This window comes from Pararge aegeria, chromosome 9 (assembly GCF_905163445.1).
Source record: "Pararge aegeria chromosome 9, ilParAegt1.1, whole genome shotgun sequence".
Lineage (NCBI taxonomy): Eukaryota > Metazoa > Arthropoda > Insecta > Lepidoptera > Nymphalidae > Pararge > Pararge aegeria.
In genome coordinates, this window is record NC_053188.1 from 4,197,950 (window position 1) to 4,214,901 (window position 16,952).

General features: G+C 36.7%; 1 protein-coding gene and 1 long non-coding RNA gene across 2 annotated transcripts; one reads left to right on the forward strand and one right to left on the reverse strand.

The window, feature by feature from the left end:
• Positions 1-941: 941 nt before the first annotated feature.
• Positions 942-2,029, reverse strand: LOC120626572. Its single transcript, XR_005658862.1, has 2 exons — positions 1,825-2,029; positions 942-1,208 (listed from the first exon to the last, which is right to left on the reverse strand). It is a non-coding gene; the product is annotated as an uncharacterized LOC120626572 (long non-coding RNA).
• Positions 2,030-3,068: 1,039 nt separating this feature from the next.
• Positions 3,069-14,890, forward strand: LOC120626406 (carbonic anhydrase 1-like). The gene is made up of 9 exons (XM_039893930.1): positions 3,069-3,202; positions 4,675-4,784; positions 5,710-5,793; positions 6,429-6,483; positions 7,599-7,637; positions 8,848-9,015; positions 10,721-10,968; positions 13,871-14,080; positions 14,783-14,890. The coding sequence occupies exons 1-9, from the start codon at positions 3,136-3,138 to the stop codon at positions 14,888-14,890; spliced, it is 1,089 nt and encodes a 362-aa protein (XP_039749864.1). The 5' UTR covers positions 3,069-3,135.
• The last annotated feature ends 2,062 nt before the right edge of the window (positions 14,891-16,952 follow it).

A 16,952-nucleotide genomic window follows, 5' to 3' on the forward strand; every position in this document is an offset into this window, starting at 1 on the left:
ACTACATAACCTAAATAATTGAGTTTATTTCTAAAAAATTTACTTTTTTCAAAATTTATAGTTAGATTAGCGATCTTAAGTTTATTTAGAACACGTTTTAATAAGGCGATATGCTCTTCAAATGTAGGTGAGATTACTATTATATCGTCAACAAAAACGAACACCATGTGTTCAAATTCTGGGCCATAGAAAAGAGTATCTACAAGCCTTTGTTGGGTAGCTGGTGCATTAGTAAGACCGAAGGGCATTGACTTAAACTGAAATGTACCACGAGATGGTATATAAAAGGCAGTTTTACATCGGTCTTCTTTTTTAATTAGGATTTGCCAGAAGCTCTTAGATAGGTCCAAACTAGAGAGATATTTAGCATCACGAAGGTTATCAAGTATATCTGATATATAGGGTAAACTGTAGGCATCCTTTTTCGTAACTGCATTTAATTTTCTACTATCCAAACAAAATCGAAGTTCTCCATTTTTTTTTGGAGTTAGCAGTACGGGAGATGACCATGGGCTTTCACATGGTTCAACGACGTCATCCTGAAGCATCTCATCAAGTTGGCGACTTAAAATGCGTTGCTTCTCTGGAGACATCCTGTAATATCTCTGACGAATGGGGGCAGCATCCCCAGTGTCAATCGTATGAGTTATAAGAGAAGTTCTACCTAAACCACGCGTTTCATATGAAATTTCTTTAAATTGGTCGATAATAACATTAGCCGTTCGTCTTTGGTTTTCCGTTAGACTATCGTAAGAACAAAGACGATCATTTTTATCGGTTATAGTTTTTACCAGAGTGGAGTTGGACCTTTCTACCATTTGGACAGCATCTAAGTTATTTGGGAAAATATTAAATGTTTTCCAAAATAACTTGCCCCCAAAATAACGCCCCACGTTGGGCGCCATATGTTACACTTTAGTTTATTTAATGAAACACTTAAGCTAGATAGTATTACAGATTATTTATTGGCACAACAGGATTTCTACCATTTACTTAATATATAAGAATTTAGGTGGGTTCTCGCACACTCATAGGATTCCCGTATCCGGCACTTAACACCACTTAACTTGCACTGTTGCGGAGAGTAGAGGATTCCCGTATCCGGCACTTAACACCACTTAACTTGCACTGTTGCGGAGAGTAGATGGAACGTAGAGGACCAACAAGACAGCCGAAGTATTATTCCGCAGCAGTAGGTGGGAAAAACCCTGAAATCCACAGAACCAGACATTTCACTAATTGTCTGATTTTGCAACTCGACTGCAACATCGTTACTGACTATTGATGTGACAATCTCAAGCATAGCAAGTGTCAAGCAAAGATCTAGATGAGGCAGTCCAGGCAAAATCAACAGGAATATAGAACAATTCGTTTTAGGTTAATACAATGATTGATATGTAGGTACATTGATTATAAATTACACAGTTGTAGGAATGTTGTTCTATTAACAAATACCGAACTACTCAATTAGGCATTTATTAATTATTATATATTTTAGATAATCAGTGCTTACATTTTATTATACTAGGCTGTGGTAATCAGAAGGGTTACTTTAGCATAAGGCAGCGTAATTTCAATTAGCAATTTAGCGGAGAACACAGTACACCCTTTTGGTTACGTATAATGACTCAATAACTATAATCTAATTACTATTAACTGAATTACTTATTAAACAAGAGTTTAATATTATAATGTTGACAAATAACAAAAGACTAAAGGCGAACAGTAGGCAAGTGAAGGTAAGCATTATATTGTTATGTTCGTTTGTAGCATGGAAAATTCTAGATATTAACTTAACTTAATCTTAGATCTTACAACACTTACCCAATCCGGGGTTATTTAGCACTATACTAAGGGCACAAGACTTCACACGAACTAATTATTATCAAGTTCAATTTGTATGTATTTGGTAGGAAGATTATAATTAACGCGTCCACCTCAGCCGTGAATCGCGATTACTTATGCACACTCGTACTCCCCTCTGCGCGGGAGTGCGCGAGTTGCGCGGGGGAAGGGTCGTAGCCGGAGTGTTACAATATGTACATATATAATACGACATATTAAGGGATTTGTCACGACGGGCCTGCGGAGGTGCGAGATGTCAAGTTCCGATCTGCCAAGGACCTCTGAAAATCTTAGTTTGAAATCTTTAGAATCTCTCGGTAAGCAAATGTTGCCTCATGGTCCTAGAATGGCACCATCACACTGGAAGTAAGCAGCATTTCGCAGTCTTTTATTTCAGCTAGAGCAGCGAGATTATCCTGTGTTCAGCAGTGAGAGATATGAAGATGAGGCAGCAATAAACCAATAATCTAAAATCTCAAGTAATAACTCCTTTGAGCATTTGAACGAACGAACCTGTATGGAAAATTTAAAGGAAAATTCTAGTTTGCATTCTAGTTAGTTATGTGTTTGGAATTAGCAGATTATACTTTGTTCTATTCTTCAAACTAGTTTTGACAACGATTACATTCTATTTAGTATTATTCTGGTTTTAACAGTGTCCACTGGGAATTTAAATTCCTGTTGGTCAGACTAAGCATCAATCTGATCAATAGGAAATACTTTCGTCAAGGTCATCGGTGACGCGAACCTTTGGAGTTTTATCCTAACGAAAATGGCTCAAAGCGGCTAAAGAAGTTTTCACTCTAAAATTGCCTTTTTCTTAAACTTATTAGTTAAAGAATTCCAAACAGTTAAAGTACTCCAAAGTTTATTTCCTTCAAACGTTATTTTGATATTTCAACTGCTCCTTTGGGTTTTTTCTAATTTTCTTTGTTCACAGTTTCTCAGTTCAGTCTTTTGTGTGACACGGAAATTTATTTGTATGTAGGTTTACAGGTAGATCCATAAGATACTCAGACTGTTTCTATCGTAGTTTTGGCATTGATTTGGGTTTGGGTCGATTATTATAATAAATCTGAGATATAAATACTTCGTGGTTTTTGTTTAATATTTGTCGAGTCAAAATACTGAATCTGTGTCACTGTTAGTTTTAATGTTATGTTACTATCGCAACCGTAACGGTTTCTTCTAACATAGTGTCAGTCACGACTCACGAAGTTCGATTTACGTGGAAACAGGAAAATAAGATTTTTATAATTTCGGTTAAACTGTTGATATTATGTTTACCATATGTTGATTCATATCGTGCCTGCAACTTGTATTTTACTTTTCACCATATCGATATCTGGCTATGAGGGTACTTTAAAATAGTTTTTATAACATTTTAACTACGTTTATAATATGTTTTAAGGTTTATATGTTAGTATCGAAGCTCACTGTAGATATGTATATCACGTTTCTTAATTTAATTATTAGTTTTTATGAAATATAAATATAAAAGAAACTACCAAGTGTTTTTTAGTATATAAAAAAAATGTTAGTATCACAAACAGTTTCTTCATCATGATCATCATCTACTTTTTGTATCACATTTACTTTCTGTACCGTTAACATTATTATATATAGTTTTAGTATTATTTATTTTACCATATAGTATTTTATTTTATTTTATATATGTACTGTTTTTGTAGCGCACCGCTATTTGAGCCAATTTCTCATAATGGTTGCCTGGAAGAAATCACTATAAGTGATAAGATAAGCCGCCTTTGTTACACAAATTTATTTGACTTGTACCTTTGTTCTCTTTTATTCATTTTTCTTGTGTGCAATAATAGTATGTTGTGCAACTAATGCGGCAAGTTGTCGATTGCCCACGAAAGCGAAGTTGAACGCACGAGAGAAGCCAGTGCGGTCATTCGCTTGAGTGGGTAATCGATGTCGCACTTGTTGCACATACTATTTTGTATTACTCATGCGGGGAAAGTTTTTAAACTAATTTTAATTTAATTACAATTTTATTTATTAAATTAAACTGTCAGACGCGTCAACCTCAATTTGCGTGTGCCAAGAATAATTTTCACTCAAATTTTAAAATGGGCAAACGGTTCTTTTTCAACCGCAACAGCGAGCGTCAAGATACTACTTTCCCCGCATGAGTGATACAAAGTATTTTTGATTGATTGATTGATCATCTCAACAATCATCATCATCGTCTCAAATAGACGTCTAATTCTGGACATAGATAGGTCTTTTGTTGGAAGTGCCAAATTCCATGTTTTCATTTATCACGTACCAGAGGTCAACGAAACAGTAGCTTTTTTGTGTTAGAGCTCGTCCGTGGTGGTACAACCTTTATGCTTATTTCTGCCGCCAAGCAGCATTGTTGTTCCGGTCTGAAGGGCATTGTTGCCGGTTTAATTTCTGGCACAACTACGCACATAAGTCGATTTTTTTAATGTTTATAGACGAGCGCTTGACTGCAATCACACCTGATGGTAAATTTTTATGCAGTGTGAGGTGGAGCGCGCTTGCCTAGAAGGTGTCTATTCACTCTTGTTTTGAAGGTACTCATATTGTAGGTTCTGGGGAAAATGGAAGCTGGAAAGGCATTTCAGATCCTTGCGGTGCGAATCAGAAACGAAGATGCAAAGCGGTTTGTACGCTTCCATGTTATATCAACATTTGTTCCTTGCATGCATTGTCGCTCTGTTCATAGTTCTTGGTCCGTCAATTAAAACCATAAAAAGACCACCATACGTCAATGAGTACGGTGGGTCTGCAGTGTAGTTAATGATTTCGTGTCTAAACATAATTTCACTTTGGAAACAGAGAGCACGAAAGACCAATCGTCCACCCGAGCTAATACTTTACTAGACGATGCAGATGACATACAGAAGCAGCTTAACAATGAAGCACATGACAAAATGATGTATGGAAAGGTACAATGTCAGCATTTGTGTTTATACAGTTAAAATTTAGCTTAACCTTAGAAGAGTTTGCTTGTTGAATTGAACGCGATGTTTTCAGGAAATCCTAATCCGATTCCAAAAAATCTTTCAGTGTTGGATAGCCCATTTATCGAAGAATGCTATAGGCTATACAACGTGTAACAGAATGAAGCACTAATATTTAAAGGTGCATCAGTATATTTCATATGGAATCACCTTATACAATTTTAAATCAAAAGTAACATATTTATTTTTCCATACAAACGAATTCAAAACATTCTAATTGTTTACTTATGACAACCCTATTGAAGATAAAAGACTGACACGTGCATAGTGCCTACGCTACGCGATGCATACCTAACAGAGTGACAGGAGTCATATGGTTTTAATCTTGCATATGATGTTGGAACTGTATCTGATTTCTTGCAGTAAAAACTGTGGCAGTGGTTTACTGTAAGACTATTAGGTTTTCGGTTTAACAGATAAGTCTCAGAGACAGTACATAATGTACCTCTAAAGCATGTGAAGTATTGTTTTGGTTTTCATTTACACGTTGTATATCATCACGCAGAGACCAGTAGAAGCATAACACCAATTAAGAATGTTTCAAAATTGGGGTTTTCTTTTCCTTTTGAGAGCTTCCGCTGCGTAAACGGCTGAAGTTTATATATAAACATGTATCACAAAGTTGTTCCGCTTTAAAAGTTCTAAAAAACAGTCTGCGACAGGAGAGATCTATCTTTTACGGTTGACTTATACTACTGGCAGACTAAAAGAGTTACGGGTTAACTTGTTAGGGTCACCCGCAGCGCCAGGGAGGTCGTCAAAAAATATATCTAATACTGCAATCATGTGTTCAAATAACAGATTTTAGGTGACCGTTTTTAATGCAAATTAGTTTTTTTTTAATTTTAAGCCGCAAGCTGTGTGGGTTTTGCACTTTCCGACGGATTTGCCGAGCGGCCAAACCAGACCATGGTCAAGATATGCACGAGATTTCGTTAGTTTTCATTTTTACTGCTTTATCATTGTGCCTTATTATTGTCCCACTGCTGGGAACAGGTCTATAATAGGAGAGAAGGATCGAGAGCTTGGAACTACCACGCTTCGGCAATGAGCGTGGGTGGGCTTAAGTAATGACCTTCGAATCCTATGTTAATATTATACTACAGGCTATGGTAATCTTATAATTTTTACTAGCTGTTGCCCGTGACTTCATCTGCGTTTGATTTTGTTTCTTGATGTGGCATGAAATTTAGTTGTAGATCTAAAAAAAAAATTAAGTATTCAGTATCGCTAAGCCGCAAATGAGGGGTTTGCTGCTGTCAGCTGAAGAGTTCTGTCCTCTATCTACAACCACAGTTTGGGCAAAATTAAACACAAATAAATATTATAACCTCTATAGTACAAAAATAATTATTTAAATCGGTAATAACTTGTTGGAGTTATGGTGTAAATCGTCAAACACTCATCCCCTCCCCAGAAAAAAACTGGTCAAAAATAGGTGCGTCAGTTTTAGGAAAATGCTAACAGTTTCGTTAATTTTAAAATGTATATATTTCGTGCTCTGTTTACGTGTCATATACAATACTATAACAATTTGTTGGTAAGCTTTGTTTATTTTATCTATTTCAGAATGTAACACAATTTCAGGAGAATTTTCAGCAAAGCAAGACCACGAAAAAGATGCGTATGTATTTTTATTGTTCGTTCGCGGTAAGAACTGTGGTTACGTTAAAAGAAGATCAATTTTTGTAATAAACAGCACAGCCCCGTTAAAAATCTAGTTAGTAGAAAAGAGTTCGGTTTTTTGTTTTTTACTAGTTCCATAAAAATGAGATGAATAAGAAAGTAAAGTAATTATGCTCTTCACTTGGCTTTTGGTGCACTACCGTGCCCACAGAAAATCCGTCACTTTTTATCTCTTTTTCGGACGTTCAGCGCAAACTGTTTGCTTTTTCACTAGAAATAACGAAAACAGGCCAAATTCGTCTGTGAAAGCTTAGTTTTCAAGAACACTTTGTGACAGCACAGCTTCTAGTAGTAGGTATATTGACCTCTCCGATTATGCAATGTGCATTTCACGCACATTTTCCTTTATATACTAGGGTAATAGCCCAGTGGGTAAGACTTCACATTGGGGGGATCGAGTTCGAATCCCAGTACGCACCTCTATCTAAGTTATGTGCGTCTTAGGCAATTACAATTTGACAGCCGGTTGGCGCAGTGGGCAGTGACCCTGCTTTCCGCGTCCAAGGCCGTGGGTTCGATTCCCACAACTGGAAAATGCTTGTGTGATGAACATGAATGTTTTTCAGTTTCTGGGTGTTTATCTGTATATTATAAGTATTTATGTGTATTATATTCATAAAAATATTCATCAGATATCTTAGTACCCATAACACAAGCTACGTTTACTTTGGGGCTAGATAGTGATGTGTGTATAGTCGTAGTATTTATAAAAAAAAATCACTTCAACGGTGAAGGAAAACATCGTGAGGAAACCGGCATGCCTAAGAGTTCTCTAGAATGTTCTCAAAGGTGTGTGGAGTCCACCAATCCGCACTGGGCCAGCGTGGTGGAACTACGGCCTTAACCCCTTCTCACTGTGGGAGGAGACTCGTTTCCTATAGTGGGCCAGTAATAGGTTGATACGATGACTAGGGTGAATGAACTCTTTGAAGAATAGGAGTTAATGAAAAAAAAACGTTAATTGAGCTTAGTATGGGTACTACCCATTGATGTAATATGTAACTAGAAAGCTCACTGCTAGTATCTGATTATAACATAATTTTATAATTTCAGATAAAACAGTATTAAAAGAAAGAAAATGGAGTTACAAAGGTATAAATCACCAATATTATTTATTGTTTGAAAAAAAGTAATCTGAAGTGGCTACAACAAAAATACTTGTCTGATTCTTGATGACTTTGTTTAAGATTATCAAATCAAATTTATAAATATGTTCAACCCGGTCCATCAATTTCGAGTTTTTTGTTGGCAAACGCAAGTGAATTGCTCTTAATACACCTACATAGATTTTTAAATTTGTAAACGTTTATTATAGTTTTTTACAAATCCCGTGGAAACGTTACTTTCCGTCCTTCCAACTAAAGCTCTGGCGAAATTCAAGTAGATTGTTAGCTTAGTTGTTTCACTCGATAGCTCTCCGTTGGCCCAACGAGCATGGGATAGGGGGTCTGCAATACGTACCCCCTAGGGAGTCAAGTGTTTAATATATCGGTCGGATTGTTTGCAAAGTCAGGGATTGAGAGGACACACAAACCAACACACTTTCGCATATATAATACGTAGTAGTAAGGATAGTTCCGTTTTTTATATAATTTTTGGTAGATTATATTAATTATGGGTAGTTATTTAATGTATGTTTATAACTTATTTGTATATATATGTAATCTTTATATATATATTTCTTGTGTGTGTGTGTGTATGCCACTGAACTCCTCCTATACGGCTGGACCGATTTGAATGAATTTTTTGGTATGCGTTTGGATGGCACCCTGGATGGCTTAGATTCACACATCAGCCCGACAGATGGCGCTAGGGTCCGCTAGTATATATATACATATCTCCCTCCCTAGGGGATACCTATTGCACACCCCCTATAACCTTGAAAAATTCGCTTAGCGATACGGCTACCAAATTGATTTTTTTATTGTTGTATAATAAAAGTGTATTCATTCATTCATTAATTGATAGGTGGATTTCATTATCCTTAAAAAAAATGTATAATAATAATAAATAAATATACTACGACAATACACATATCGCCATCTAGTCCCAAAGTAAGCATAGCTTGTGTTATTGGTACTAAGATGACTGAATATTGTTATGAATAATTTACATAAATACTTACTTATAATATACAGATAAACACCCAGACACTGAAAAACATTCCTGTTCATCACACGAACATTTTCCAGATGTGGGAATCGAACCCACGGCCTTGGACGCGGAAAGCAGGGTCACTGCCCACTGCGCCAATCGGCCGGCCAAAAGTATTCCACCAATACTTTCGTCTTTTCTTTTACAGATCAATCAAAATGGAAAAAATACTATCCAGCTTGCGGAGGCCATTCTCAGTCGCCAGTCGACCTGCCACCCGTGGGACTAATAAATACCAAAGGATGCAGAGAACTTTCTTTCCTCAATTATGATGATGTACCAAAAAATATGACGTTGAAGAATGATGGCAAACGGCGTAAGATTTGATGATTTACGAGTATAACTACTTAATTCCACTGATGTTGGTTACTTGAACCAGCACACGAGCAGGTCCTCAAAAATTACAGGTACTAATAAGAAATAAACGACAAAATCTTGCAGAAAATTTGACCATAAACAATCTAGAATAACAGAATTTAGGCACTAGTCCACACTATCAGCTTAATGGTCTTGCTGTCATTGGCGTTGACATAAATTGCCCCCTCTGAAACGACTAGCGTTTAAGACTCAGTTGGAATGGGCAAATGCGATTCAACGCTCTTCGCACTACTCCTCTTGCGTTACGGATATCAGCTACCCGGCGGCCTCCATCAGAAACTTGGTAAAGTTCACTGACCCTGCCCAGGCGCCAGTTGGGAGGTGCGACGTGGTATTCTTGCAATACGAGATTCCGCGCGCGCAGCTTTTCTTGATTGGAACGCCACTTGGTGCGATGTAGAAGATCGCTGATGTAGTCCCGTATAAACTATCATTTCTACTCGGCATCAACTATTACTCCTGCAGTGACAGTTAATGCCGAATTAAAGTAAGTAGGTTTTGGTTAAAAGATATTTATTTCCATAAAAGGTACACGTCACTTATATGGAAACAAGAAACTAATAGGTAATATCGTGTCGCTCGTAATTCTGTACTATTATAATGGTTGATATCGAGCTGAAGAATGGTTGATGGCTCGTTATCCACTCGTAAATTGGAGTTGAACCGGTGTGGAAACTGTTGAACTGTTGGAACAGTGTTAATACGTTTTATTACCGAAACAGAGATTTTGATCATAAGAAAGGCTCCTTGGAAGCCATTTAGATTTTTTTACCATTTGTTCGTTGAACTGAGACAAACAAATATTCTTTATTTTTCACGACGCACACTGTAATGTTGTAATGCAATATGAAAGATATATTGTTATATTATGGTTCTAATGACGCTGAATAACTCGTACGCTGAATACGCTGATAAAACTGCCATTTTAGGATCGATCGTATTGCAAAATATGTCCCGCCATTTTATGATCCTTTAATGCTTTGATATTTAATGTGGATAACGTCGTCCCTTGTCAAAATGTACCAAGGATGAATGTGGACCCTATTCTTAACGTACGACGTAATATTAATGGATTGGGCCTTAAGTATGTACCATATGCATGATATTTGTTAGATAGTTGTGAAAAGAGAACATTTTGAAAGGGAGCGCTCCACTTTTAATTTAAGTTTGTTTCGAGATTTGTGTACGATCGACTCAGTACTCAGACACTAGCCACACGCAGCATAATTTTTACGACCTCCCCGGTGAAGAAAGCGCTGTGGTTTTAGGTGGGAGGTCCCTGGTTCGATCTCCGGCAGGGGCAATTTTGGAATTTATGACTTCTATATTTTCTCTGGTCTAGTCTAATGGGAGGCTTCGGCCGTAGCCTTTTAATATCCTATCGACAAAGACGTGCCGCAAACGAATTTAGCAGTCCGGTGCGATGTCGTGTATTCCATTATTAAAAATGATTACGTGTGAACTTCGTCTGGCTAAACTAACACGTAAATCTAAATTACTACAAGATTGATTATTTTTGCAAATCTCATTTAACAATATAATGACGAATCAAGGTGCTTTATACGTATGCATGGACAGAGTTCAATTCTTGTTGAATGAGAATTCTGAAGCCGACGTACAAATGCAATTTGAATTCATTCCAGTCGTTCTCTCCGGCGAGTGGGAATGCAATCGTCAACCCGTCGTATACGGCGGCGCGGCTCACAGCCGCCGATATTTGTTCCACTCGGTAACCCTCCGTTGGCCCTCCGAGCATCGGATAGGGGGTCTGCAATACCCCCTAGAGAGCCAAGTCATCCATATATCGGCTGAGCACAAAACGCTTGAGGACGCTATCAAAGCCACGCCTCGGGACGCCCAAGCGATACTTGGTATCGTAAACTTTTACAAGGTATAATGAGAAAAACATTTTTGTCTTATAAGTGAGAGGTCTTGGGTTCGTTGACTTCTAAACTAACTGTTTCTGTGGTACTATCTGGGATTCTTCGGCCGCGGCTGGTTAGTTAGTTGTAGGAGTAGTATAGCTTTTCGTGACAGAGCTCGTCCGGGGAAGTTCTACAGCCATACTTATTTCTGCCCCTAAGTAGCATTGCTACACGATGGCAGAAACCGGTCTGAAGCGTGTGGTTGCCGGTGTAATTACAGGCTTTACACCTATTTCCGCCTCAGATTGACGGACTCAGGGCGACACTCTGCAGACTGCAAAGTGATGCGTTTATAGTCGATGGGTTTCCACTAACTATGGACAATCTTAGTACATCAATTATTACTAAAAATAACTATCGCCAGACAACGTATAGTTTACATTAAAGACGAATTGTAATAGTATTTACTGTTATTAATGTATTTATGATATGTTAAAGTATATATTAGATTATTATTATTTTTTTTTTATATTTATTATATTATGTATTTTTTTTAATATGCACAACCTGCAGTCTGTTATCCTTTTTGTTTTCCTTATCCTAAGGTTACCTGGAAGAGATAGCTACGAAGCGATACGGCCGCCTTTTGTATGCTGCTTCTGTGTGTGTTTTTTTTTAATTCTTCTGTATTTTTATTTGGGTGCAAATAAAGAGTATAAATAAATGTAGAGTTCCAGTACGACGTCAATAGGGGTACGATACCAATTAGGGGTATGGGTTAAATATAACCATAAACAGGTTAGCCCGCTACCATTTTAGATTGCATCACCAGTTACCACCAGATGAGATTGCAGTGAAGGGCTAACTTGAAATCGAAAAAATTTTATAAAATTAAAATTCATATAAAAACGTAAAAACACTAATAAATAATTAAATAGTTCAAACAAACTAAAAAAACACGCTTGGTATAAAAAACTAAACTAATTTCTTTCTTTTAGTTTATTCATAATAGCGATTTTTTTTAGTTTTTCTTGATGTATTATTTTTCTTAGAGCAAAATTAATCGGTAACCCATCCACCATTAAAGAGATAAAATATTTTCTTTTTTATTCAGTGTGCCCGTCTCTCGAAATGCAAGTTCTAATTATTATTTAAAACAGGCCATTAAAAAGTAATAGCTAACGCCCTCTACCATCTAGTAGCTTAATGTTTTCTGTGGAATTTGTTAGGTACGCGAACGCCATAGGGTTTTTACATTTAGTCTAGATGGCGCTGTAGTAATTAGTAAAAAATCTTATTTTTTATAGTGAAAATTGGAATAATCTTTTCAGATTAGTGTATTGTCATCGGTCCTCGATATGTCTACATAGTTTGTAAGAAATCTGACCGTTTAAAGTGGGTCAAAATCGCGCCCAAAGAATTCGGTTACAAACAAACATACAAGTGAAGCGTGTAAAATTATAAAAATCAAGTCATTTTGATTGATGGGGCATAAATATGAATTGTTTTTTTATAATATAATATAATTTGAAGTAAAAAAAAACCAATATTACTCTGGCATTTTAGCTAAAAGACATTTATTTATTCTTAAACATTATTTTTACTAAACATTTTATTTATTTACTTAATTGCTCAACCAAAAATACGTTTTACAAAAGGCAGACTTCATGCTGAAGCATTTTCTACCAGCCGACCTTCGGACGTGCGAGAAAAACGAGTTCGGGTGTAGCTTGAAAATCTTAAAAGGAAAAAAAAGATTTTTTTTTTCTTTTTAGATAGATTTTAGACATTTTATACTTACACGGAATTTTTCCATCAAATTACAGTTAAATAAAAATGTTCATCCAAATTTTCTCGGCAATTCTCGCGTTTAACCTTTTTTAATTAATTTGGAACATTTTGCGTACCAATTTAAAAAAAATTTAAATAAACTACTTTGTTGTCAGAACAAAGTAAAATTTACCGATAAGAAAACCCTTGACAATTTCATGTTCAATATAACTCATCTGTCTAAAGACTTTGCATTTTTTGACAGCACCTAATAAGACTTAAGCTTCTTATAATTATTCTAAGCCCAGCGAACTTTTCATTTGTTATAATAATTATAAAAGATCATTTTACACAGAAATATCTTGTCGCAGAATCTTTAATTTTCTTAGCGATCCCTTTCCGTCAAAAGCCATCAAACAAAGTTCTGATTCCGCATCTATCAAACAATGTTAAGACGCTGGTGTAGAATTCATTATGACTGTGGCATTTTCTTTTCTGTGCTAAACTTTTAATTATTCTGTCTGAATGTTTTGAGGACACTTTTTATACAAAAACATTGTATCACAACAAGAAATGCAAGCCTAAAGTAAGAGTTTTATAAAATACGTCGCTAAAGTTTTGCTGACATCCGCTAGTAGGTATTACATTCCTAGGCATACATTTACCTTCCACCAAACGATTTCCTCTAGGCAACTCACATAACCTAATTTGTCTATGGTTCTTGCCACAAGGTGTGGTATTTTTTTCTATTATCATTTTTTTAATTTTTCTTTTAGATTTAAAAAAGAAATGATTTGTTTTTACACGTCAAGTGTCACTTTACCTTAAGATCCGCCGAATCATAAGAATTTGTAACACGTTTATTTTTTCTAGGAATCTAATATATTTCTTTAGTTTTATCTTTTTACTGCTTGATTGATCTCTTGGTAATCTCATTGCGTTATAAATAGTAGTAGAGCTCCTCGTGACACAGCTCGTCCGCGGAAGTACGCTTGTATGCTATTTCTGCTGCCAAGCTGTATTGCTGTGTACCGGTCACGCTATGCCGTGGGTGAAAACCCCCACCCACTTTTACACCTGGCTAAGTAAATGAGTGTCTTCACCCATGTCCCACGTCAGAGTTCGTTTAAACAGGATATGCACTGCATTTTCTTGCAGTACAGTAACGACACTCAGCACGGCCTTGAAGAACTCCTCCTTGGGGCTAAAAACTCACCCAATCAAGAGGTTGGCATGCTACCAAAACCTCTAGCATGTTTTAACCCACCAATGAAGGAGTACGTTGCCTACCAGGGCTCCCTCACCATGCCGCCATGCTCTGAAAATATCTTATGGCTGGTCAGAGCCAGGGCGTTGCCTGTTACTAGGGTAAGACTATTAGATATTTGTCGTACCTTAATATTAATTGACTGTGAGATGGTGGTAACAAAAAAAAACCTTGTCGAAAAAAAAATTGCTAATCGTGGGCTCTTCTTAGATCAGGGCTTGTTTATAACCCCCAAGCTTTAGTTTTAATTAAATCGTCTTTACCTAACCATAATGGTACTCTTAACATAATATATGCATGAATGGTTCATGGTAGGTCAGTGCCTGTGATAGGTCAAAATGAATAAAATATTTTTGAATTTGACATAGGTATATTTACGTACCTTTGCTTGCATATAGTATAGTTATCAGCTGCGGCAAATTATTCCCATACTGACTTATACCTGAAGTAAGTTACTAAATAAATAATCAATCTAATCCAAAATCTTCTGATGACAGATTGAATAGCTACTAAAACTATCCTTATCTTAACGGGAAGAGCAGGAAGATTATAGCACTTCAAATTGATTTCGGGCGCCAATGCCTTATTGCCAAGCAATTTAGCGTTTGATGCTACGTTGAAACTGATAAGTGATATGATTTTCATAAACTGCTTCTATCTTAGATGGCATTGTCATTTAACATTCAAGTTCAGTCGATAGCTTGTCATGATAAAAAAAAAAAATCATATATTTTTCGTACTCAGGATACTGTAATTTATTAAAAATATAACTGTCTCTATACGAACTTTTTTTTTCTTTTCAGAAAATGGTGGATATTGTATACGATTTGATTGCGGAACCAGGGCTGAGGGGGTCGTTTATTCGGCAACCACAACCCCTAAATGATAGGAAAGTGTACTTCTTCAAATAAATTTAATAAATTTATTATTTACATTCTTTTTAAATTCCCTTCCTTCATGATTTACAAAAATAAACAGAACTACCTATTTATTAACCATTGCACGACACTTGATTACCAATGATTTATAATGTACCTATTTTGCTAATTTATATGACTTCAAAATTAATTAAAAACAAGCGTATAGTTTACAAGCACTTCTGAAAAGACAAGTCAGTCTGTTTGAATTGACTTTACTGGTTCCCAATTAATTTAAATGAATTTTGCTACAATTACGCTACGCTTTTATAATTCAATGAATGCTGAAGAATAACAAGGAAATACCTAGACAATACTGAATGCCAATTATCTAATCTCTAGCGTATAGTTATCGGCGTAATCCTGGCTGTCCTATCGAAGAATGTACGGTTATCTATATTTTTCTATTCGCCTTTCAAAGATATTGGGTGATAGATTGACGGCCGATTTGCGCAGTGGACAGCGGCCCTGCTTTTTGAATCAGAGCCCGTGGGTTCGATTCCCACAACTGGAAAGTGTTTGTGCGATGAACATGAATGATTTTCAGTGTCTGGGTGTTTATAGGTATGTAACTAGCTAATACCCGCGACTACGTTCGCCTGGATTAAGGTTTTTTATTCCCACGGGAACACTCTTATTTTCCGGGAAAAAACGTAGCCTATGTGCTATGACAGACTACAATCTATCTCTGTAACAAATTTCAGCCAAATCGGTACAATCCATGCGACGTGATTGAGTAACAAACATCCATACTTTCACATTTATAATATTAGTAGGATTATAGTTTACAGTCATATTAGTACCCATAACACAAGCTAACGCTTACTTTGGGGCCAAATGGCGATGTGTGTATTGTCGTAGTATATTTATTTATTTGTTATTATCATTGATGTAATAGTGTTGCCGCTACGGTTCGGAAAATAAAATAGAAATGTGAACCCTGATATTTATCTTATTATCAACCCATTTCCGGGCCATTAGGGTGCGGGCCCACTCTCAGTATAAGAATAGTTTAGGCCGTAGTCCACCACCACCCTCGCAGGAGGCACCCTCGGGACGAAGTCTCCCACTCTCCCCCTGATGTAGTCGAGCCCTGGGGCTCTTCTCATGGCGAGCTTTCGCGCTCGCCCCACTCCCCCGGTGACGCCGTACCAACCCTTTAGCTGGTTATCGGCAAGTGTCCATCCGAAAATCGAAATTGAGTCCACCCCCCGTGCTTCACGCGCCTTTGAGAACATTATGAAGAACTCTCAGGCATGCAAGTTTCCTCACGATGTTTTCCTTCACGTTTTCGTTCGTTTCCAAGCATGGATTTTATTTTATTTGCTAATTAAAAACCAATGTTATTCCGACAAGTTTAAAGCCGAACTCGGTCCCCTCGAAAGGAATACGTACTTGGATGTAACTAAAAAATAAAGAAAATACATTTTATATTCTTGTTTAATGTTACTAACGGTGGGTAAAATCGATTGCGATCAGCAAATCTATTTCTTAAACTTCCTATACGTCGTATCTCTAGAAACTTCCACATACATTTCATATTCATGAGAACATGGCGGTTCCTACGGCCAATATCGATCAAGTTTCCTATAAAATATTTATTCGAGTGCAACTGTTTTGCAATAAATTGAGACGTCAACTTTTATTAGTTTCTAATAGGTCTCGCTGAAATAAGCATCGATAAGCTCGTAGGTCTAACGGGCGGAAGGTCGGATGTTTACGGTTTACGGTGGCGAAGTGTAGCTATTTTGTCATTCCCAGCCCAGTGTGTTGTGTTTTTTTGCATGCGTGTTTAACCGTAGTAATAGATAAAATTTAAAAATTAAGTAACCCCCGACTGTAAATATATAGCTTCTGCCCGCGACTTCGTCTGCGTGGACTTCAAAATCGTTTCTAGGGCTTCGTTCGTTAACAATTTTTAATCTAAATCTGAAACTATTTGAGAAATTGGTATAGAAAGTACATACTGTCTGCCCGCGGCTTATCAATTTTCAATTTTCCCTCGGGAACTACTTAAGGAATCGGGATAAAAGTTAGCTTATGTACTTTTCCATAT